The 24,286-nt window shown below is 50.4% G+C and overlaps 1 protein-coding gene across 7 annotated transcripts; it reads left to right on the forward strand.

Annotated features, from left to right (window-relative positions):
• The first annotated feature begins 9,508 nt into the window (after positions 1 to 9,508).
• LOC122146618 (fibroin heavy chain-like) lies at positions 9,509 to 24,048 on the forward strand. Of its 7 annotated transcripts, XM_042766607.1 has the most exons (12): positions 9,509 to 9,756; positions 9,990 to 10,121; positions 10,638 to 11,249; positions 11,293 to 13,571; positions 15,166 to 15,309; positions 15,525 to 15,668; positions 16,251 to 16,899; positions 17,002 to 17,097; positions 17,834 to 18,060; positions 18,376 to 18,459; positions 18,994 to 19,336; positions 22,222 to 24,048. In XM_042766607.1, the coding sequence occupies exons 1-12, from the start codon at positions 9,663 to 9,665 to the stop codon at positions 23,154 to 23,156; spliced, it is 5,739 nt and encodes a 1,912-aa protein (XP_042622541.1). In that variant the 5' UTR covers positions 9,509 to 9,662; the 3' UTR covers positions 23,157 to 24,048. The 7 variants fall into 7 exon arrangements, with proteins under 7 accessions (XP_042622541.1, XP_042622543.1, XP_042622545.1 ...); XM_042766609.1 differs by lacking the exons at positions 15,166 to 15,309; positions 15,525 to 15,668; positions 17,002 to 17,097 and adding an exon at positions 17,277 to 17,360 and having other exon boundaries at positions 9,510 to 9,756; positions 11,293 to 13,434; positions 13,495 to 13,589; positions 16,281 to 16,922; positions 17,707 to 18,060; XM_042766611.1 differs by lacking the exons at positions 15,166 to 15,309; positions 15,525 to 15,668; positions 17,002 to 17,097 and adding exons at positions 13,687 to 13,758; positions 17,277 to 17,360 and having other exon boundaries at positions 9,511 to 9,756; positions 11,293 to 13,566; positions 16,390 to 16,922; positions 17,707 to 18,060.
• The last annotated feature ends 238 nt before the right edge of the window (positions 24,049 to 24,286 follow it).

Below are 24,286 nucleotides of genomic sequence, written 5' to 3' on the forward strand. Positions count from 1 at the left end.
AGCCAGAGCCAGATAAGCAGTATTGGCAAGGGAAGCGGTATTGGCCAGGGAAGTGGCATTGGTCAACAGGGTCGTGAATTTCATCTAACAGTTGGGGGGACAAATAAAATTTCTCAAAAGTAATTTTTAAAGGGGACACAAATACAGCTAAAATTGTAGTTGTAAGGTTTTGTATACACAGTGGAAAGCCGTTCTACTATTAGTGCAGCAGGGAGACCATGCCAAATTAGACTACAGCAAGCTATTGTGGTCGAGCCGTGACAGTGTTGCCAAGTCCGCGGTTTTCCCATGGAAATGGGCTGCTTTATTACTGTTGCCACAGGCTGTTTTTCATGTCAGCGCCGCATGTTGAAACGACCCCAATAATGTGTATTTTAGCCCCCGAAATGAGTTTTGTACTGGGGGAACCCCATCGAAACACGGTTAGTTTGGGATATTTGAGTAGCAATTGGTCAGGTTTTGCTGTGAATACCTCTTAACCCTTTACGTCAAGCAGGTAATGTTATTACTAACATAGCAGACTCATCGAAAAATGCATTGGCATCATGTATTAAAGAGAAAATAATTACTTAATTTGATGTTTTGCTAAATAAAATAGCCGGCAGCCTTACTTACTGGAGTTCCACAACTATTGACATCTCTCTCACAGGACATGTGCGTGTGTCGCCTAGGACCTAGGTGATGTAAAAGAGCAAAGCAGGCATTTGGACCAAAGCATTGTGAGGAAAGAGAGGGGGAGACTAAAAATCTTTCTAAACTTAAAAAGCATTTTTATCCCATTTGTGGTGTTTTACTACTTACACAATTATTTAAAGTATAAAACATTATTTACAATACGCAACGTGGTTTTTAATCACAATTTTAGGGAGAACAACCCGCAGATGCGAGTTTTACTTACTCAAACATGTTCTGAGGGCAGAAAGGAAAATGATTGGTTTACAGATTCAACCAATGAAATTGAAGCAGAGGCGGAGTCAGGAAATTTGAAAGTGTAGATGGAATACTTCAGACAGATACGTTACTGACGCTTCGTGGGATGCATTTATTGCAAGGTAAGTTAATTTACCATGTATTTTCATGAAAAAAAAATGAACATCTCTAACATTTAATAAGATAATTAGCAAACAAAGATGCACAGAACAAAAAATCATGGTCTAAATATAATATAGCATGCATTTTTATTTGACTGCTACATCTGTTGATTGCACCAAAGCTGTTTATGTGGTAACAGGAGTAAAACACGCTTTTCCAATGCTATAGCGACGTCTGTGAAACCAATATGAGCGAAAAAAAGAACTTGTTCATATATCCTTGACATTTCATCAGTCAGTTATCATTAGCATTAGCATTAGCACTGCTCTCAGGGCAGGAGTACTCAATATTCATATAACTGTTATTTTTAGTGTACTATGCGCTGCTCTCAGGCCAGGAGTACTCAATATTCATATTACAGTTATTTTTAGTGTACTATGCGCTGCTCTCAGGCCAGGAGTACTCAATATTCATATTACTGTAATTTTTAGGGTACTATGTGTTGGCAGGAGTACTCAATATTCATATTACTGTTATTTTTCGTGTATTATGTGCTGCTCTCAGGGCAGGAGCACTCAATATTCATATTACTGTTATTTTAATAAACTACGCACTGCTCTCAGGGCAGGAGTACTCAATATTCATATTACTGTTATTTTTAGGGTACTATGTGTTGCCAGGAGTACTCAATATTCATATTACTGTTATTTTTCGTGTATTATGTGCTGCTCTCAGGGCAGGAGCACTCAATATTCATATTACTGTTATTTTAATAAACTATGTGCTGCTCTCAGGGCAGGAGTAATCAAAATTCATATTGCTGTTATTTTACTAAACTGTGCATGCTCTCAGGGCAGGAGTACTCAATATTCGTATTACTGTTATTTTACTAAACTATGCGCTGCTCTCAGGGCAGGAGTACTCAATATTCATATTACTGTTATTTTACTAAACTATGCGCTGCTCTCAGGGCAGGAGTACTCAGGAATACATCTCCATTTTTGCACCATTTTTTACTCAGCAGCATCAGATGCCTCTTCAGTATTAGCTCCTTTGAATTGTCCAGTTTCTGCCAGCTCCTCCAGGTAACTGGAGAATAAAATAAAAGATCAATCAATAATGCAGAAATTGTCTATTGATTTATAAATGTAATGATTAAAAAAAAAAAAAAAACTGAATACTCTTAAAAATATGCATAAATTTACTAGCCTATAACTTGTTAATATAAACAGGAAAAACCATGTCAATACTATATAGAACAAATTAAAAAATATATATTATCTATGCAGTGTAGACTACACTGTATATTAGACTACACTGGCACTGACAGCCATGTTTAATGAATGTTGTTCATGACTGATATAATTTGTTGTTTAAAAGAATGAACAATGGTTAGGCCGTAGAGAATAGCACATAATGCACTAAAAAAACGGTGATATGAATATCAAGTGCTTCTGCCCTGAGAGCAGCACAAAGTTCAATAAAAATAATAGTAATATGAATATTGAGTACTCCTGCCCTGAGAGCAGCACATAGTTTAGTAAAATAACAGTAATATGAATATTGAGTACTCCTCCCAGCACATAGTACCCTAAAAATAACAGTAATATGAATATTGAGTACTCCTGCCCTGAAAGCAGTGCATAGTTTAGTAAAATAACAGAAATATGAATATTGAGTACACCTGCCCTGAGAGCACGCAGAGTTTAGTAAAATAACAGTAATATGAATTTTGATTACTCCTGCCCTGAGAGCAGCACATAGTTTATTAAAATAACAGTAATATGAATATTGAGTGCTCCTGCGCTGAGAGCAGCACATAATACACGAAAAATAACAGTAATATGAATATTGAGTACTCCTGCCAACACATAGTACCCTAAAAATTACAGTAATGTGAATATTGAGTACTCCTGCCCTGAGAGCAGTGCGTAGTTGATTAAAATTAACAGTAATATGAATATTGAGTACTCCTGCCAGCACATAGTACCCTAAAAATAACAGTAATATGAATATTGAGTACTCCTGCCCTGAGAGCAGCGCATAGTTTTAGTAAAATAATAGTAATATGAATGAGTACTCCTGCCCTGAGAGCAGCACATAATGCACTAAAAAATAACAGTAATATGAATATTGAGTACTCCTTCCCTGAGAGCAGCGCATAGTTTGAGTAAATAACAGTAATATGAAGATTGAGTACTCCTTCCCTGAGAGCAGTGCATAGTTGAGTAAAATAACAGTAATATGAAGATTGAGTACTCCTGCCCTGAGAGCAGCACATAGTTTATTAAAATAACAGTAATATGAATATTGAGTGCTCCTGCGCTGAGAGCAGCACATAATACACGAAAAATAACAGTAATATGAATATTGAGTACTCCTGCCAACACATAGTACCCTAAAAATTACAGTAATGTGAATATTGAGTACTCCTGCCCTGAGAGCAGTGCGTAGTTGATTAAAATAACAGTAATATGAATATTGAGTACTCCTGCCAGCACATAGTACCCTAAAAATAACAGTAATATGAATATTGAGTACTCCTGCCCTGAGAGCAGCGCATAGTTTAGTAAAATAACAGTAATATGAATGAGTACTCCTGCCCTGAGAGCAGCACATAATACACTAAAAAATAACAGTAATATGAATATTGAGTACTCCTTCCCTGAGAGCAGCGCATAGTTGAGTAAAATAACAGTAATATGAAGATTGAGTACTCCTTTCCTGAGAGCAGTGCATAGTTGAGTAAAATAACAGTAATATGAAGATTGAGTACTCCTGCCCTGAGAGCAGCGCATAGTTTAGTAAAATAACAGTAATATGAATATTGAGTGCTCCTGCCCTGAGAGCAATGCGTAGTTTATTAAAATAACAGTAATATGAATATTGAGTACTCCTGCCAGCACATAGTACCCTAAAAATAACAGTAATATGAATATTGAGTACTCCTGCCCTGAGTTCAGCGCATAGTTTAGAAAAAAAAACAGTAATATGAATATTGAGTACTCCTGCCCTGAGAGCACGCACAGTTTAGTAAAATAACAGTAATATGAATTTTGATTACTCTTGCCCTGAGAGCAGCACATAATACAAGAAAAATAACAGTAATATGAATATTGAGTACTCCTGCCAACACATAGTACCCTAAAAATTACAGTAATATGAATATTGAGTATTCCTGCCCTGAGAGCAGTGCGTAGTTGATTAAAATAACAGTAATATGAATATTGAGTACTCCTGCCCTGAGAGCAGTGCGTAGTTGATTAAAATAACAGTAATATGAATATTGAGTACTCCTGCCCTGAGAGCAGCGCATAGTTTAGTAAAATAACAGTAATATGAATTTTGATTATTCCTGCCCTGAGAGCAGTGCATAGATCAGTAAAATAATAGTAATATGAATATTGAGTACTCCTGCCCTAAGAGCAGCACATAATACACTAAAAATAACAGTAATATGAATATTGAGTACTCCTGCCCTGAGAGCAGTGCATAGTTTATTAAAATAACAGTAATATGAATATAGAGTACTCCTGCCAGCACATAGTACCCTAAAAATAACAGTAATATGAATACTGAGTACTCCTGCCAGCAAATAGTACCCTAAAAATAACAGTAATCTGAATATTGATTACTCCTGCCCTGAGAGCAGTGCATAGTTTAGAAAAATAACAGTAATATGAATATTGAGTACTCCTGCCAGCACATAGTACCCTAAAAATAACAGTAATATGAATATTGAGTACTCCTGCCCTGAGAGCAGCACATGGTTTAGTAAAATAACAGTAATATGAATATTGATTACTCCTGCCAGCACATAGTACTCTAAAAATAACAGTAATATGAATATTGAGTACTCCTGCCCTGAGAGCAGCACATAGTTTAGTAAAATAACAGTAATATGAATATAGAACACACCACCCCTGAGAGCACGCACAGTTTAGTAAAATAACAGTAATATGAATTTTGATTACTCCTGCCCTGAGAGCAGCACATAGTTTATTAAAATAACAGTAATATGAATATTGAGTGCTCCTGCCAGCACATAGTACCCTAAAAATAACAGTAATATGAATATTGAGTACTCCTGCCAGCAAATAGTACCCTAAAAATAACAGTAATATGAATATTGAGTACTCCTGCCCTGAGAGCAGCGCATAGTTTAGAAAAATAACAGTAATATGAATATTGAGTATTCCTGCCCTGAGAGCAGCGCATAGTTTAGTAAAATAACAGTTATATGAATATTGAGTGTTCCTGCCCTGAGAGCAGCACATAATATACTAAAAATAACTGTAATATGAATATTGAGTACTCCTGGCCTGAGAGCAGTGCTAATGCTGCTAATGCTAACGCTAACTGACTGATGAAATGTCAAGGATATATGAACAAGTTCTTTTTTTCGCTCATATTGGTTTCACAGACGTCGCTGTAGCATTGGAAAAGCGTGTTTTACTCCTGTTACCACATAAACAGCTTTGGTGCAATCAACAGATGTAGCAGTCAAATAAAAATGCATGCTATATTATATTTAGACCATGATTATTTGTTCTGTGCATCTTTATTCGCTAATTATCTTATTAAATGTTAGAGATGTTCAATTTTTTTTTCATGAAAATACATGGTAAATTAACTTACCTTGCAATAAATGCATCCCACGAACAATCACAAACGTATAATCCTTAAACAAACCATCTACACTTTCAAATTTCCTGACTCCGCCTCTGCTTCAATTTCATTGGTTGAATCTGTAAACCAATCATTTTCCTTTCTGCCCTCAGAACATGTTTGAGTAAGTAAAACTCCCATCTGCGAACAACCCTCAGATGGGGGTCCTGCCCCCCCCCTGCTTTAAGTTCCTCTCTCTGAGACCTGGATATTTAACAAAGTAGTAGTGTTTTTTTTTTTTTCCTTAATAGCCAATTTAAAATAACTGTTGTATATTTTAATTTTGAAATTTATTTTTGGCAAAGCTGAATTGTCTGCAGCTATTACTGCAGTCAGAAATCATTTTAATTTTAATATGCTGATTTGGTTGTCACGATCATCAGCTGGAGTGCTCATGAACTCCAGTAGAGGACACTCCACTCAGGACTCTGGCATTTTGTGTCCATTCCCATTTCCAGCTCCATTTCTCAGAATCCCGTGCTTAGGGCTAATTACAACCAGGTGTTCCCCATTACCACTCCCCTATATAAACTGTGTTTTGATGCTCAATCTTGTTTAGTTCTACCAGAAAAACTTGGAGAAGATATTGTTACAATCATCCATTTATTAATGACCCAGCAAGCAATATATACGATAAGTATTTGGCAGATGCCCCGTCCGTAACTCGCAATCCTGGGGTACAGATTCAACATTCCCTGCCTGAAGATGAAGGCAGGGGCACAGCCAACCCCCCGTGAGGTTTTAGGAGGGACCATCCTGGTGGTGGTGGGGTGGTTGGAGGGGAAGAAACATCCTTTGGTGGTAAAGATGGAGAGAAGAAGCTTTCTTATTGGTGGAGGGAGGAAAGCATCTTGGTGGGGTGGATGGTGGTGAGTGAACCGTTCAGCATCTGCAAACTCAAACAAGTGTAAGCACGGATCCTTTATACTTCTACTATTAGGATGTGATTGGACAATTGAGAAAGTAATAAGTGACGTTAACAATTGTGTCTTCCCGGCAGAACTTATGCTAGAGCTTTCCTTTCTGTCTGGCATTTCTGAGCGTTTTCCCTGTTTGTTCCTTCCGTGTTTGATCTTGGATCGTTTATACTGACTGTGATTCTCTGCTGCCTGCCCTGACCTCTGCTTGTTTCTGTTTCTGATTTTGGATATCCCCTGACACACCTGCTGTTTTCTGATCTCTGCCTGTTTGACCGTTCTCGATAAAAAAACTACTGCATATGGATCCGAATGTCTCTGACTCCATGTTACAGAAGACTTCGCCATACCAGGATCCAGCAGCTTTATTGAGCACCAGACTTGGTATGGAGCCAGCTAAAAGTTCATTCAACCCCGTAAGTGTGCTCTGCTCCATTTTTCAAAATGGACGACCCATTGAGCTTTATGTGGAGGAATTCCTTCGGTATAGTCACCTTATGCCTGGGGATGAAGATTTGGTAAAGGACTGTTTCTGGAGTGGTCTTGATGCTAATATTAGCTTAAATTTACCAGAGGAAGACCCTAGCTGGACACTGGGACAGTTTAGTGACTTTGTTTTGCAATTTTGTGGATCTCCCTTTACAGTTGAGGAGGTCACCATTCCAAGGTGTCCAGCTCCTTTCCGTTCAGAGGGCCCTGTACCTGAGCTTCATCGCAGGAGGGCCGCCAGCCCAGCGCCACTGCACAAGATGGCCGCCAGCCCAGCACAACTGCACAAGATGGCCGCCAGCCCAGTGCCACTGCACACCTTCCAGACCCTCGTCAGGTCTCAGCTGACCTTCCAGACCCTCGTCAGGTCTCAGCTGACCTTCCAGAGCCTCGTCTCATCCTGTCTGTTGTGCCCAACAATGTTCTCTCAGCCTGTTGTGTTGCTGTCAAGGAGACTGTTACTGCTGCAGAACCTTCGGAGATGTCTGTATCCATCCATGAACTTTCGCCCTGTCCTGTCACGGCTATGAAGCCCATCTATGAACTCATTGCCTGTCCTGTTATGGCCACGGAGGCCACTCAGGAACTCACCGCCTGTCCTGTCATGGCCACAGAGGCGGTCCACGAACTCACGGCCTGCCCTGTCATGGCCACGGAGACCGGCTGTGAACTCTCATCCTACCCTGCCATGGAGACCGGCTGTGAACTCTCTGCTGGCCGTGTCACGGCTATGGAGGCCATTTGGGAACTAACCACCTCATCACGGCCACGGGGGCTGCCATTGACCTATGTATGTTCTCTGTTTCAGTCCTACCTGACCAGACTTGCGCTCCTGTGCCATTGACTCCACGGTGGTGGTCCTCTGCTCCACCCTGGTGGGCTTCTGTCCCATCTGCTCGGTTGTGGGAGTCCTCTGCTCCGCCCCGGTGGGCTCCAGCTCCATCTGATCTGCCCCGGTGGGCTCCGGCTCCATCTGATCTGCCCTGGTGGGCTCCAGTTTTTGGTTGTCATGATCATCAGCTGGAGTGCTCATGAACTCCAGTAGAGGGCACTCCACTCAGGACTCTGGCATTTTGTGTCCATTTCCAACTCCATTTCCCAGAATCCCATGCTTAGGGCTAATCACACCCAGGTGTTACCCATTACCACTCCCCTTTATAGACTGCTTTGACTCTGTCTTTTGCAAAGTCTTGTTTAGTTCTGTCTGGCATTTCTGAGCGTTTTCCCTGTTTGTTCCTTCCATGTTTGATCTTGGATTGTTTATACCGACTGTGATTCTCTGCTGCCTGCTCCAACCTCTGCTTGTTTCTGTTTGAGTTGACACACCTGACACTGTTTTCTGATCTCTACCTGGTTGACCGTTCTCGATAATAAACTACTGCATATGGATCCGAACGTCTCTGACTCCACGTTACATTGGTACTCTAGAAACATTTCATGAATGCTGAAAACACTTTGTAGGGAGCAATACAATTTGTAAGAGCTCATCGAAGTGATTCTTCTGAGGCAATATATGTTAAAGACAGCATATTCCTAGGAGATGTTGATATTAAACACAGTTGTACTAATATAGAAATATTGTAACAGGAGATACAGGTCAAAGCCTATTGTGGATCGGTGTAATTATAATTGGAATAAAACTAGGTGTGTTTGTGAAATATATGGTTTAAAGTAAAAGAGGCTAAATTAAAAAAGTTTCATGGTATATGCAGCTAAAAGTGTTAGACATTTAATCTGGATATTAATTATTCCTTTGATTTGTTTGCTCAATGGAAAAGGAATCCATATCCATGTATTTTGTAATTGTGTTTAAACAAATTTTATTTTTTGGATGGATGTGGAAAATGTAATTAAAAGGAAAACATGTTACATTCAAGTTGAATAATTTTGATATGTATTCAAATGAATGCAATAACTTGTACATCTTATTATTTGGGGAAAATTTATCACAAGTTCAGGATCCAAACCAAATATCATTTAAGGACAACCGCACCAGTTTGGAGAACATTGTTAATAAAAAAAAGTAAAAAAGACATTTTTTCTACTAATATACAATACAAATGGTTTGCACACTTGTACATTACTGTTGTATACTTTGTTCTGTTTAATTAAAGAAAAGAAGAATTGGAAGAACCGGCACGCAGTGCTGCATGAAGTCGAACACACCTATTGGTACCACAACTGTACCACCTGACCACTGCTGATTCATTTTGCAGTTGATAGTGTCGCCATAGAAATGCACAATCCTATGTAATTAGACTAGCTTAATTATGACATGGCATGAATGCAGGATTCAACTCATCCAACCCCAATCAAACACACCTGAACAAGTTAATCAAGGCATTTCAGATTACTAGAGAGCTACAGGCAGGTGAGTTTGATCAGGGTTGGAATTGACCTGTTCTCTTTGGTTCTTTAAAACCCCATTTTACAGAGATTGATATTGCAGCAACACATATTTGTTTAAGTTTTGTGTGCTTTGCTGGCTGCTTCTCCTGACACACCAATTCAGCACATTTTCCAGCAGAGATCATTGTAAGATCTCAGGCTGGGAGGATGACAGCTCGAGTGTATTTCTCGTTGACTGCTGTTTTATCATGTCTGTTTGGATACTTGAGGATAACTCACGCCATTCAAAGACGAACCACAGGTGAGACGATCTGCTGATTTCATTACCCAGCCTGACAAATGCAGAAATGTGACTCTCAGTCTTTGAACTTAATTAACAGTTTATAAACAAGTAGTAGGTTTTAAAACACTTGATTTGAAGTGGACAAATTTAAAATTTGTATTTAGGTTTGAGATGCACTGTGAAACCCCTGATTTACAAATGCTGAAACCACACTCCCTTGCCTCCCCTAATGATCCTTTTGAATTCTCTAGTGGACGGTTTATGTCCAGCGAGGCTGACGGTCGTGCCATCCCATCGAGGATGTACTTCTGATAAAGACTGCCCTGGAGGATACAAATGCTGTCAATTTGACTGTGGGCCTGTTTGCGTGCCTCCTGTGTTCAGTGAGTTTCAGTTAATAATGGATGCTAAGGGTACAAAAAACAAAATACAGAGTAGTAATACATTGAATTCAATGTAAGTTTTAAGCAGAGACTTTGCCTTTTGTTTTCATCTAAAGTAGGTTTGAATTCATCCCTAAGGGTAGTTTTAAGCACAGGATGACTTTACAAAATAGAGAACTAATACTTCAAACAGTGGTTCTCAATTCCAGTCCTGGGGACCCCCTGCTCTGCACATTTTGCATGTCTCTCTTATTTAACACACCTGATTAAGATAATCATCTTGGTAGGAGAGCTCCATTTACTGAACCAACAAGTTGATTATCACAATCAGGTGTTAGATAAGGGAGACATGTAAAATTTATAGAGTAGGGGGTCCCCAGGCCTGGAATCGAAAACCACTGACTTGGCACATAATTCCCTCTGTAGGTAAAACTTGCTATTCATGCTGAGTTTCGTGTTGTATATTAAAGTGGCATACTGTCTATATGCACAAACTAAAGCTGACTGTTCACGCAGTGAAGCCAGGTCAATGTCCAATACCGGAGATGACTCCACTGTTTGCTGAAAGCTGTTTCCATGATGGCCAGTGTCCTGCCACACAAAAATGTTGCCCAACCACCGGTGGCTTTGCATGCAGTGAACCACGAGGCCAGGGAGGGGGCCAGGGAGGCAGCCGGGGCCAGGGAGGCGGCCGGGGCCAGGGAGGCGGCCAGGGCCTGGGAGGCGGAATGGGCCTGGGAGGCGGCCTGGGAGGCGGAATGGGCCAGGGAGGCGGTACGGGAAGTGGTACTGGTCAGGGCCAGGGAAGTGGTATGGGAAGTGGTACTGGCCAGGGGCAGGGAGGCAGTCTTGGCCAGGGAAGTGGTACTGGCCTGGTAAGCCGTCTGGGCCAGGGAGGTGGCCTTGGCCTGGGAGGCGGTCTTGGCCAGGGCCTGGGAAGCGGTACTGGCCTGGTAAGCCATCTGGGCGGCCTGGGAGGCGGAATGGGCCTGGGAGGCGGAATGGGCCTGGGAGGCAGTACGGGAAGTGGCCTTGGCAAGGGAAGTGGTACTGGCCAGGGAAGCGGTATGGGAAGTGGTACTGGCCAGGGAAGTGGTATGGGAAGTGGTACTGGACAGGGGCAGGGAGGCGGCCAGGGAAGCGGTCTTGGCCAACTGACAGGGGCAGGGAGGCGGTCTTGGCCAGGGAAGTGTTACTGGCCTGGTAAGCCGTCTGGGCCAGAGAGGTGGCCTTGGCCAGGGGGCTGGCCTTGGCCTGGGAGGAGGTCTTGGCCAGGGCCTGGGAAGCGGTACTGGCCTGGTAAGCCATCTGGGCCTGGGAGGTGGCCTTGGCCAGGGGGGCAGCCTTGGCTTGGGTGGTGGTCTTAGCCAGGGAAGTGGTATGGGAAGTGGTACTGGCCAGGGCCACGGAAATGGAATGGGAGGCAGTCTTGGCAAGGGAAGCGGAATGGGAAGCAGTCTTGGCCAGGGCCTGGGAAGCAGTACTGGCCTGGGAAGCGGTCTTGGCCAGGGCAGTGGTACTGGTCAGGGAAGCGGTACTGGCAGGGGCCTGGGAAGCGGCATGGGAAGCAGTCTGGGCCAGGGAATCGGCATGGGCCAGGGAAGCGGTACTGGCCAGGGAAGCGGTATGGGAAGTGGAAGTGGTACTGGCCAGGGCCAGGGAAGCGGTATGGGTAGTGGTCTTGGCCAGGGCCTGGTAAGCCATCTGGGCCAGGGGGGTGGTCTTGGCCTGGGAGGTGGTCTTGGCCTAGGAAGTGGCATGGGAGGCGGTCTTGGCCAGGGGGGTGGCATGGGCCTGGGAGGTGGCATGGGCCTGGGAAGTGGCATGGGCATGGGAGGCGGTCTTGGCCTGGGAAGCGGCATGGGCCTGGGAGGCGGTACTGGCCTGGGAAGCGGAATGGGAAGCGGTACTGGCCAGGGAAGGGGTATGGAAAGCAGTACTGGCCAGGGAAGCGGTACGGGAAGTGGTCTTGGCCAGGGCCTGGTAAGCAGTACTGGCCTGTTAAGCCGTCTGGGCCAGGGGGGTGGCCTTGGCCTGGAAAGTGGCATGGGAGGCAGCCTGGGAAGTGGCATGGGCCTGGGAGGCGGTCTTGCCCAGGGAAGTGGTGCTGGCCTGGGAAGCCGTTTGGGCCAGGGAAGTGGCCTGGGAAGTGGAAGTGGTACTGGCCAGGGCCAGGGAAGCAGTATGGGAAGTGGTACTGGCCAGGGCAGTGGTACTGGCCAAGGCCTGGTAAGCGGTCTGGGCCAGGGAAGCGGTACTGGCCAGGGAAGCCGTCTGGGCCAGGGAAGTGGCCTGGGAAGTGGTCTTGGCAAGGGAAGCAGTATGGGAAGGGGTACTGGCCAGGGAAGCGGTATGGGAAGGGGTACTGGCCAGGGCCAGGGAAGTGGTATGGGAAGCGGTCTTGGCAAGGGAAGCAGTATGGGAAGGGGTACTGGCCAGGGAAGCGGTATGGGAAGGGGTACTGGCCAGGGCCAGGGAAGTGGTATGGGAAGCAATCTTGGCCAGGGAAGTGGTACTGGCCAAGGCCTGATAAGCATTCTGGGCCAGGGAAGCCGTTCTGGTCAGGGTAGCGGTATGGTAAGCAGTACTGGCCTGGTAAGTGGACTGGGCCAGGGAAGTGGTATGGGTAATGGTATGGGAACCAGTCTGAGCCTGGGAAGCAGTCTTGGTCAGGGAAGCGATACTGGCCTGGTAAGCCGTTTGGGCCAGGGAAGTGGCCTGGGAAGCGGTACTGGTCAGGGAAGCGGTATTGGCCAGGGTTTGGGAAGAGGTCTCGGCAGTCTTGGCCAGGGAAGTGGCACGGCAAGTGGTACAGGCCAGGGAAGCGGCACGGCAAGTGGTACAGGCCAGGGAAGCGGTATTGGCCAGGGTATGGGAAGTGGTCTCGGCAGTCTTGGCCAGGGAAGTGGTATGGTGAGTGGAACTGGCCAGGGAAGCGGTGTGGCAAGAGGTACTGGTCAGGGAAGTGGCACGGCAAGTGGTACAGGCCAGGGAAGTGGCACGGCAAGTGGTACAGGCCAGGGAAGCGGTATTGGCCAGGGTATAGGAAGTGGTCTCGGCAGTCTTGGCCAGGGAAGTGGTATGGTGAGTGGAACTGGCCAGGGAAGTGGTATGGTGAGTGGAACTGGCCAGGGCCTGGTAAGCAGTTCTGGCCTGGTGAGTGGAACTGGCCAGGGAAGTGGTATGGTGAGTGGAACTGGCCAGGGAAGTGGTATGGTGAGTGGTACTGGCCAGGGAAGTGGTATGGTGAGTGGAACTGGCCAGGGCCTGGTAAGCAGTTCTGGCCTGGTGAGTGGAACTGGCCAGGGAAGTGGTATGGTGAGTGGAACTGGCCAGGGAAGTGGTATGGTGAGTGGTACTGGCCAGGGAAGTGGTATGGTGAGTGGAACTGGGCAGGGCCTGGTAAGCAGTTCTGGCCTGGTAAGTGGAACTGGCCAGGGAAGTGGTATGGTGAGTGGAACTGGCCAGGGAAGTGGTATGGTGAGTGGAACTGGCCAGGGAAGTGGTATGGTGAGTGGAACTGGCCAGGGAAGTGGTATGTTGAGTGGAACTGGCCAGGGAAGTGGTATGGTGAGTGGAACTGGCCAGGGCCTGGTAAGCAGTTCTGGCCTGGTAAGTGGAACTGGCCAGGGAAGTGGTATGTTGAGTGGGGCACTGGCCAGGGAAGTGGTATGTTGAGTGGAACTGGCCAGGGAAGTGGTATGGTGAGTGGAACTGGCCAGGGAAGTGGTATGGTGAGTGGAACTGTGCAGGGCCTGGTAAGCAGTTCTGGCCTGGTGAGTGGAACTGGCCAGGGAAGCGGTTATTGGTGAGCGTACAGGCCAGGGTATGGGAAGTGGTCTTGGCCAGGAAAGCGGTATGGGAAGCGGTACAGGCCAGGGTATGGGTACTGGTCTTGGCCAGGGAAGCGGTATGGGAAGTGGAACTGGCCAGGGAAGCGGTATGGGAAGTGGAACTGGCCAGGGAAGCGGTATGGTGAGTGGAACTGACCAAGGAAGCGGCCAGGGAAGCGGTACTGGACTTGGCCAGGGAAGCTTTATGGGAAGTGGTACTGGCCAGGGAAGCGGTACTGGTCTTGGCCAGGGAAGCGGTATGGGAAGCGGAACTGGCCAGGAAAGCGGTACTGGTCTTGGCCAGGGAAGCGGTATGGGAAGCGGAACTGGCCAGGGAAGCGGTATGGTGAGTGGAACTGGCCAGGGCCTGGTTAGCAGTACTGGCCTGGTGAGTGGTACTGACCAAGGAAGCGGCCAGGGAAGCGGTACTGGACTTGGCCAGGGAAGCTTTATGGGAAGTGGTACTGGCCAGGGAAGCGGTACTGGTCTTGGCCAGGGAAGCGGTATGGGAAGCAGAACTGGCCAGGGAAGCGGGTATGGTGAGTGGAACTGGCCAGGGCCTGGTTAGCAGTACTGGGCCTGGTGAGTGGTACTGACCAAGGAAGCGGCCAGGGAAGCGGTACTGGACTTGGCCAGGGAAGCTTTATGGGAAGTGGTACTGGCCAGGGAAGCGGTACTGGTCTTGGCCAGGGAAGCGGTATGGGAAGCAGAACTGGCCAGGGAAGCGGTACTGGTCTGGGCCAGGGAAAGCGGTATGGTATGGGAAGCAAGAACTGGCCAGGGAAGCGGTATGGTGAGTGGAACTGGCCAGGGCCTGGTTTGCAGTACTGGCCTGGTGAGTGGTACTGACCAAGGAAGCGGCCAGGGGAAGGTGGTACTGGACTTGGCCAGGGAAAGCTTTATGGGAAGTGGTACTGGCCAGGGAAGCGGTACTGGTCTTGGCCAGGGAAGCGGTATGGGAGGGAAGCCAGAAAGCTGGCCAGAGAAGCACTATTCTAAGCCATACTGGTAAAGGCCAGGAAAGCGGTACTGGTCTTGGCCAGGAAAGCGGTACTGGTCTTGGCCAGGAAAGTGGTATGGTGAGTGGAACTGGCCAGGGAAGTGGTATGGTGAGTGGTACTGGCCAGGGAAGTGGTATGGTGAGTGGAACTGTGCAGGGCCTGGTAAGCAGTTCTGGCCTGGTGAGTGGAACTGGCCAGGGAAGCGGTATGGTGAGCGGTACAGGCCAGGGTATGGGAAGTGGTCTTGGCCAGGAAAGCGGTATGGGAAGCGGTACAGGCCAGGGTATGGGAAGCGGTACAGGCCAGGGTATGGGAAGCGGTACAGGCCAGGGTATGGGAAGCGGTACAGGCCAGGGAAGGGGTACTGGTCTTGGCCAGGGAAGCGGTATGGTGAGTGGAACTGGCCAGGGAAGCGGTATGGTGAGTGGAACTGGCCAGGGCCTGGTTAGCAGTACTGGCCTGGTGAGTGGTACTGACCAAGGAAGCGGCCAGGGAAGCGGTACTGGACTTGGCCAGGGAAGCTTTATGGAAGTGGTACTGGCCAGGGAAGCGGTACTGGTCTTGGCCAGGGAAGCGGTATGGGAAGCGGAACTGGCCAGGGAAGCGGTATGGTGAGTGGAACTGACCAGGGAAGCAGTATGGTGAGTGGAACTGGCCAGGGCCTGGTTAGCAGTACTGGCCTGGTGAGTGGTACTGACCAAGGAAGCGGCCAGGGAAGCGGTACTGGACTGGGAAACGGTATGGGAAGTGTGTAAGTGGGTACTGGCCAGGGAAGCGGTGGTACTGGTCTTGGCCAGGGAAGCGGTATAGGAAGCGGAACTGGCCAGGAAAGCGGTACTGGTCTTGGCCAGGGAAGCGGTATGGGAAGCGGAACTGGCCAGGGAAGCGGTATGGGAAGCGGAACTGGCCAGGGAAGCGGTATGGGAAGCGGAACTGGCCAGGAAAGCGGTACTGGTCTTGGCCAGGAAAGCGGTACTGGTCTTGGCCAGGAAAGCGGTATGGGAAGTGGTACTGGTCAGGGAAGCGGTATGGTGAGTGGAACTGGCCAGGGCCTGGTTAGCAGTACTGGCCTGGTAAGTGGAACTGACCAAGGAAGCGGAGAGGGAAGCGGTACTGGACTTGGCCAGGGAAGCGGTATGGGAACTGGTACTGGTCAGGGAAGCGGTATGGTGAGTGGAACTGGCCAGGGAAGCGGTATGGTGAGTGGAACTGGCCAGGGCCTGGTTAGCAGTACTGGCCTGGTAAGTGGAACTGACCAAGGAAGCGGAGAGGGAAGCGGTACTGGACTTGGCCAGGGAAGCGGTATGGGAAGTGGTACTGGCCAGGGCCTGGTAAGCAGTTCTGGCCTGGTGAGTGGTACTGGCCAGGGAAGTAGTATGGTGAGTGGTACTGGCCAGGGAAGTGGTATGTTGAGTGGTACTGGCCAGGGAAGTGGTATGGTGAGTGGAACTGGCCAGGGCCTGGTAAGCAGTTCTGGCCTGGTAAGTGGAACTGGCCAGGGAAGTGGTATGTTGAGTGGAACTGGCCAGCGCCTGGTAAGCAGTTCTGGCCTGGTGAGTGGAACTGGCCAGGGAAGCGGTATGGTGAGCGGTACAGGCCAGGGTATGGGAAGCGGTACAGGCCAGGGTATGGGAAGCGGTACAGGCCAGGGTATGGGAAGCGGTACAGGCCAGGGAAGGGGTACTGGTCTTGGCCAGGGAAGCGGTATGGGAAGTGGTACTGGCCAGGGAAGCGGTATGGTGAGTGGAACTGGCCAGGGAAGCGGTATGGTGAGTGGAACTGGTCAGGGCCTGGTTAGTAGTGCTGGCCTGGTGAGTGGTACTGACCAAGGAAGCGGCCAGGGAAGCGGTACTGGACAGGGCCAGGGAAGCTTTATGGGAAGTGGTACTGGCCAGGGCCTGGTAAGCAGTTCTGGCCTGGTAAGTGGAACTGGCCAGGGAAGTGGTATGGTGAGTGGAACTGGCCAGGGCCTGGTAAGGAATTCTGGCCTGGTAAGTGGAACTGGCCAGGGAAGTGGTATGGTGAGTGGTACTGGCCAGGGAAGTGGTATGGTGAGCGGAACTGGGCAGGGCCTGGTAAGCAGTTCTGGCCTGGTGAGTGGAACTGGCCAGGGAAGCGGTATGGTGAGCGGTACAGGCCAGGGTATGGGAAGCGGTACAGGCCAGGGTATGGGAAGCGGTACAGGCCAGGGTATGGGAAGCGGTACAGGCCAGGGTATGGGAAGCGGTACAGGCCAGGGAAGGGGTACTGGTCTTGGCCAGGGAAGCGGTATGGGAAGCGGTACTGGCCAGGGAAGCGGTATGGTGAGTGGTACTGGCCAGGGAAGCGGTATGGTGAGTGGAACTGGCCAGGGCCTGGTTAGCAGTACTGGCCTGGTAAGTGGAACTGACCAAGGAAGCGGAGAGGGAAGCGGTACTGGCCAGGGTATGGGAAGTGGTCTTGGCCAGGAAAGCGGTAAAGGAAAGCGGTACAGGCCAGGGTATGGGAAGCGGTACAGGCCAGGGTATGGGAAGCGGTACAGGCCAGGGAAGGGGTACTGGTCTTGGCCAGGGAAGCGGTATGGGAAGTGGTACTGGCCAGGGAAGCGGTATGGTGAGTGGAACTGGCCAGGGAAGGCGGTATGGTGAGTGGAACTGGCCAGGGCCTGGTTAGCAGTACTGGCCTGGTGTGAGTGGTACTGACCAAGGAAGCGGCCAGGGAAGCGGTACTGGACAGGGCCAGGGAAGCTTTATGGGAAGTGGTACTGGCCAGGGAAGCGGTACTGGTCTTGGCCAGGGAAGCGGTATGGGAAGTGGTACTGACCAGGGCCTGGTAAGCAGTTCTGGCCTGGTAAGTGGAACTGGCCAGGGAAGTGGTATGGTGAGCGGTACTGGCCAGGGTATGGGAAGTGGTCTTGGCCAGGAAAGCGGTATGGGAAGCGGTACAGGCCAGGGTATGGGAAGCGGTACAGGCCAGGGTATGGGAAGCGGTACAGGCCAGGGTATGGGAAGCGGTACAGGCCAGGGTATGGGAAGCGGTACTGGCCAGGGAAGGGGTACTGGTCTTGGCCAGGGAAGCGGTATGGGAAGCGGAACTGGCCAGGAAAGGGGTACTGGTCTTGGCCAGGGAAGCGGTATGGGAAGTGTTACTGGCCAGGGAAGCGGTATGGTGAGTGGAACTGGCCAGGGCCTGGTTAGCAGTTCTGGCCTGGTAAGTGGTTTTGGACAGGGGGAAGTGGTATGGCAAGCGGAACTGGCCAGGGGAAGTGGTATGGTGAGTGGAACTGGCCAAGGCCTGGTAAGCAGTTCTGGCCTGGTGAGTGGAACTGGCCAGGGAAGCGGTACTGGTCTTGGCCAGGGAAGCGGTATGGGAAGTGGAACTGGCCAGGGTCTGGTTAGCAGTTCTGGCCTGGTAAGTGGAACGGGAAGCGGTACTGGCCAGGGAAGCGGTATGGGAAGTGGTACTGGCCAGGGAAGTGGTATGGTGAGTGGAACTGGCCAGGGCCTGGTAAGCAGTTCTGGCCTGGTGAGTGGTACTGAGCAAGGAAGCGGCCAGGGAAGCGGTATGGTGAGTGGAACTGGCCAGGGCCTGGTAAGCAGTTCATACCTGGTGAGTGGAACTGGCCAGGGAAGCGGTAAGGCAAGTGGTACTGGACAGGGAAGCGGTATGGTGAGCGGTACTGGCCAGGGAAGCGGTATTATATGGCGAGCGGTACTGGCCAGGGAAGCGGTATGGTGAGTGGAACTGGCCAGGGAAGCGGTATGGTGAGTGGAACTGGCCAGGGAAGTGGTATGGTAAGCGGTACTGGCCAGGGCCTGGTAAGCAGTTCATACCTGATGAGTGGAACTGGCCAGGGAAGCGGTAAGGCAAGTGGTACTGGACAGGGAAGCGGTATGGTGAGCGGTACTGGCCAGGGAAGCGGTATGGCGAGCGGTACTGGCCAGGGAAGCGGTATGGTGAGTGGAACTGGCCAGGGAAGCGGTATGGTGAGTGGAACTGGCCAGGGAAGTGGTATGGTAAGCGGTACTAGCCAGGGTCTGGTTAGCAGTTTCTGGCCTGGTAAGTGGTTTTGGACAGGGAAGTGGTATGGCAAGCGGAACTGGCCAGGGAAGTGGTATGGTAAGCGGTACTGGCCAGGGAAGTGGTATGGTAAGCGGTACTGGCCAGGGAAGTGGTATGGTGAGTGGAACTGGCCAGGGAAGCGGTATGGTGAGTGGTACTGGCCAGGGAAGCGGTATGGGAAATGGTAATGGTATGGGAAGCGTTCTGGGCCAGGGAAGCGGTATGGTAAGTGGTACTGGCCTGATAAGCTGTCTGAGCCAGAGAAGTAGTACAGAAAGCGGTCTGGGCCAGGGAAGCAGTACTGGACAGGGAAGCGGTCTTGGCCAGGGTATGGGAAGTGGTATGGGAAGCGGTATGGGAAGCGGTACAGGCCAGGGTATGGGAAGCGGTACAGGCCAGGGTATGGGAAGCGGTACAGGCCAGGGAAGGGGTACTGGTCTTGGCCAGGGAAGCGGTATGGGAAGTGGTACTGGCCAGGGAAGCGGTATGGTGAGTGGTACTGGCCAGGGAAGCGGTATGGTGAGTGGAACTGGCCAGGGAAGCGGTATGGTGAGTGGAACTGGCCAGGACCTGGTTAGCAGTACTGGCCTGGTAAGTGGAACTGACCCAGGAAGCGGAGAGGGAAGCGGTACTGGCCAGGGTATGGGAAGTGGTCTTGGCCAGGAAAGCGGTATGGTAAGCGGTACAGGCCAGGGTTTGGGAAGCGGTACAGGCCAGGGTATGGGAAGCGGTACAGGCCAGGGAAGGGGTACTGGTCTTGGCCAGGGAAGCGGTATGGGAAGTGGAACTGGCCAGGGAAGCGGTATGGTGAGTGGAACTGGCCAGGGAAGCGGTATGGTGAGTGGAACTGGCCAGGGCCTGGTTAGCAGTACTGGCCTGGTGAGTGGTACTGACCAAGGAAGCGGCCAGGGAAGCGGTACTGGACAGGGCCAGGGAAGCTTTATGGGAAGTGGTACTGGCCAGGGAAGCGGTGCTGGTCTTGGCCATGGAAGCGGTATGGGAAGTGGTACTGGCCAGGGCCTGGTAAGCAGTTCTGGCCTGGTAAGTGGAACTGGCCAGGGAAGTGGTATGGTGAGCGGGTACTGGCCAGGGTATGGGAAGTGGTCTTGGCCAGGAAAGCGGTATGGTAAGCGGTACAGGCCAGGGTATGGGAAAAAAAAAGCGGTACAGGCCAGGGTATGGGAAGCGGTACAGGCCAGGGTATGGGAAGCTGGGTACAGGCCAGGGAAGGGGTAGCGGTCTTGGCCAGGGAAGCGGTTATGGGAAGTGGTACTGGCCAGGGAAGCGGTAAATGGTGCCAGTGGAACTGGCCAGGGAAGCGGTATGGTGAGTGGAACTGGCCAGGACCTGGTTAGCAGTACTGGCCTGGTGAGTGGTACTGACCAAGGAAGCGGGCCAGGGAAGCGGTACTGGGGCCAGGGCCAGGGAAGCTTTATGGGAAGTGGTACTGGCCAGGGAAGCGGTACTGGTCTTGGCCAGGGAAGCGGTATGGGAAGTGGTACTGACCAGGGCCTGGTAAGCAGTTCTGGCCTGGTAAGTGGAACTGGCCAGGGAAGTGGTATGGTGAGCGGTACTGGCCAGGGTATGGGAAGTGGTCTTGGCCAGGAAAGCGGTATGGTAAGCGGTACAGGCCAGGGTATGGGAAGCGGTACAGGCCAGGGTATGGGAAGCGGTACAGGCCAGGGTATGGTAAGCGGTACAGGCCCTGGTATGGGAAGCGGTACAGGCCAGGGTATGGAAGCGGTACAGGCCAGGGTATGGGATGAAGCGGTACAGGCCAGGGTAAGGGAAGCGTAAGCGGTACTGGCCAGGAAGGGGTACCTGGTCTTGGCCAGGGAAGCGGTATGGGAAGCGGAACTGGCCAGGAAAGGGTACTGGTCTTGGCCAGGGAAGCGGTATGGGAAGTGTTACTGGCCAGGGAAGCGGTATGGTGAGTGGAACTGGCCAGGGCCTGGTTAGCAGTTCTGGCCTGGTAAGTGGTTTTGGACAGGGAAGTGGTATGGCAAGCGGAACTGGCCAGGGAAGTGGTATGGTGAGTGGAACTGGCCAAGGCCTGGTAAGCAGTTCTGGCCTGGTGAGTGGAACTGGCCAGGGAAGCGGTACTGGTCTTGGCCAGGGAAGCGGTATGGGAAGTGGACTGGCCAGGGTCTGGTTAGCAGTTCTGGCCTGGTAAGTGGAACGGGAAGCGGTACTGGCCAGGGAAGCGGTATGGTGAGTGGAACTGGCCAGGGCCTGGTAAGCAGTTCTGGCCTGGTGAGTGGTACTGAGCAAGGAAAGCGGCCAGGGAAACTCGGTATGGTGAGTGGAACTGGCCAGGGCCTGGTAAGCAGTTCATACCTGGTGAGTGGAACTGGCCAGGGAAGCGGTAAGGCAAGTGGTACTGGACAGGGAAGCGGTATGGTGAGCGGTACTGGCCAGGGAAGCGGTATGGCGAGCGGTACTGGCCAGGGAAGCGGTATGGTGAGTGAAACTGGACTGGCCAGGGAAGCGGTATGGTGAGTGGAACTGGCCAGGGAAGTGGTATGGTAAGCGGTACTAGCCAGGGTCTGGTTAGCAGTTCTGGCCTGGTAAGTGGTTTTGGACAGGGAAGTGGTATGGCAAGCGGAACTGGCCAGGGAAGTGGTATGGTAAGCGGTACTGGCCAGGGAAGTCGGTATGGTAAGCGGTACTGGCCAGGGAAGCGGTATGGTGAGTGGAACTGGCCAGGGAAGCGGTATGGTGAGTGGTACTGGCCAGGGAAGTGGTATGGTGAGTGGAACTGGCCAGGGAAGCGGTATGGTGAGTGGAACTGGCCAGGGAAGCGGTATGGTGAGTGGTACTGGCCAGGGAAGCGGTATGGGAAATGGTAATGGTATGGGAAGCGTCTGGGCCAGGGAAGCGGTATGGTAAGTGGTACTGGCCTGATAAGCTGTCTGAGCCAGAGAAGTAGTACAGAAAGCGGTCTGGGCCAGGGAAGCAGTACTGGACAGGGAAGCGGTCTTGGCCAGGGTATGGGAAGTGGTATGGTAAGTGGTACTGGGCAGGGCCAGGGAAGTGGTCTTGGCCAGGCAGGGAAGTGGTATGGGAAAAGGTAAAGGTAAGTGAACTTGGCCAGGGTATGGGAAGTGGTATGGTAAGTGGTACTGGGCAGGAAAGCAGTACTGGCCAGGGAAGCGGTCTTGGCCAGGGTATGGGAAGTTGTGGTACTGGTGCAGGCAATGGGCCAGGGAAGTGGTCTTGGCCAGGGTATGGGAAGTGGTACTGGGCAGGGCCAGGGAAGTGGTCTTGGCCAGGGTATGGGAAGTGGTATGGTAAGTGGTACTGGGCAGGAAAGCAGTACTGGCCAGGGAAGCGGTCTTGGCCAGGGTATGGGAAGTGGTACTGGGCAGGGCCAGGGAAGTGGTCTTGGCCAGGGTATGGGAAGTGGTCTTGGCAATCTTAGCCTGGGAAGCAGTCTGGGCCAGGGAAGCGGTACTGGACAGGGAAGCAGTATTGTATGCGGGGCTGGCCAGGTAAGTGGTACGGGAAGCGATCTTGAAAGCAGTCTGGGCCAGGGAAGTGGTATGGGAAATGGTAATGGTATGGGAAGCGGTCTGGACCTGGGAAGCGGTACTGGCCAGGGAAGCGGTACTGGTCTTGGCCAGGGAAACGGTCTTGGCCAGGGTATGGGAAGCAGTTCTAGCCTGGTAAGCGGAACTGGCCAGGGCCTGGTAAGCAGTACTGGCCAGGGAAGTGGTGCTGGGCAGGAAAGCAGTCTTGGCCAGGGTATGGGAAGTGGTCTTGGCAGTTTTGGCCAGGGAAGCAGACTGGAAAGCGGTCAAGGCCAGGGAAGCGGTACTGGTCAGGGAAGAAGTCTTGGCCAGGGCCTGGTAAGCAGTACTGGCCTGGAAAGCGGTCTGGGCCAGGGAAGTGGTATGGGAAATGGTAATGGTATGGGAAGCGGTCTGGACCTGGGAAGCGGTACTGGTCAGGGAAGAGGTCTGGGCCAGGGAAGCGGTATGGGTAATGGTATGGGAAGCGGTCTTGGCCAGGGAAGCAGTATGGGTAATGGTATGGGAAGCGGTCTTGGCCAGGGAAGCGGTATGGGAAGCGGTCTTGGCCAGGGAAGCGGTATGGGAAGCGGTCTTGGCCAGGGAAGCGGTACTGGTCAGGGTCTTGGCTCTTTGGCCAGGGCCTGGTAAGCAGTACTGGCCTGGAAAGCGGTCTGGGCCAGGGAAGTGGTATGGGTAATGGTATGGGAAGCGGTCTGGACCTGGGAAGCGGTACTGGCCAGGAAAGCGGTACTGGTCTTGGCCAGGGAAGCGGTCTTGGCCAGGGTATGGGAAGCAGTTCTAGCCTGGTAAGCGGAACTGGCCAGGGCCTGGTAAGCAGTACTGGCCAGGGAAGTGGTGCTGGGCAGGAAAGCAGTCTTGGCCAGGGTATGGGAAGTGGTCTTGGCAGTCTTGGCCAGGGAAGCGGACTGGAAAGCGGTCAAGGCCAGGGAAGCGGTAGTGGTCAGGGAAGAAGTCTTGGCCAGGGCCTGGTAAGCAGTACTGGCCTGGAAAGCGGTCTGGGCCAGGGAAGTGGTATGGGTAATGGTATGGGAAGCGGTCTGGACCTGGGAAGCGGTACTGGTCAGGGAAGCGGTCTGGACCTGGGAAGCGGTACTGGTCAGGGAAGCGGTATGGGTAATGGTATGGGAAGCGGTCTTGGCCAGGGAAGCAGTATGGGTAATGGTATGGGAAGCGGTCTTGGCCAGGGAAGCAGTATGGGAAGCAGTCAAGGCCAGGGAAGCATTATGGGTAATGGTATGGGAAGCGGTCTTGGCCAGGGAAGCAGTATGGTAAGCGGAACTGGCCAGGGAAGCGGGATTAGCCATGCAAGACGACAAGGGAGTGGTGTTGGCCAGGGAAGTGCTCAAGAAAATGGTTGGGATGTGGTGAAGGAAATGGTCATGGGGAATTTTGCGTAACACTTGCTTGATCTTTTCAATTCAATGTTTTATACATATGGCATGTTTTCTCTGTTTGCTGAGTTTATTTAAAAAAAAAAAAAATAATAATAATTGTCTCTCCCCCTCAAATAAATAACTGCTTTTTTTTTTTTTTTTTTTTTTTTTGGGTGGTTTTTTTTTTTTTTTTTTTTTTTTTTTTTTTTTTTTTTTAAAATCACTTGGCTGTTCTTGCATAACTGTTCTTTCATCAGTGCTTTAAGTTCCTCTCCCTGAGACCTGCACATTCAGCAAAGTACTAGCCTTTTTTGCCAATTTAAAAGAACTGTATATTTAAACTTTGAAATTCAATCTTGGCAAAGCTGAAATGTCTGCAGCCAT

This window comes from Cyprinus carpio, chromosome A11, assembly GCF_018340385.1.
Source record: "Cyprinus carpio isolate SPL01 chromosome A11, ASM1834038v1, whole genome shotgun sequence".
NCBI classification, from domain to species: Eukaryota; Metazoa; Chordata; class Actinopteri; order Cypriniformes; family Cyprinidae; genus Cyprinus; species Cyprinus carpio.

Coding starts and splice junctions, on each gene's coding strand:
- LOC122146618 (XM_042766607.1), top strand. CDS start 9,663: ATGACAGCTCGAGTGTATTTCTCGTTGACTGCTGTTTTATCATGTCTG. Junction 11,250..11,292: donor TACTGGACAGGGGCAGGGAG/GCGGCCAGGGAA, acceptor AGGGGCAGGGAG/GCGGTCTTGGCCAGGGAAGT. Junction 18,061..18,375: donor GGGGTACTGGTCTTGGCCAG/GGAAGCGGTATG, acceptor GGTACTGGCCAG/GGAAGCGGTATGGGAAGTGG.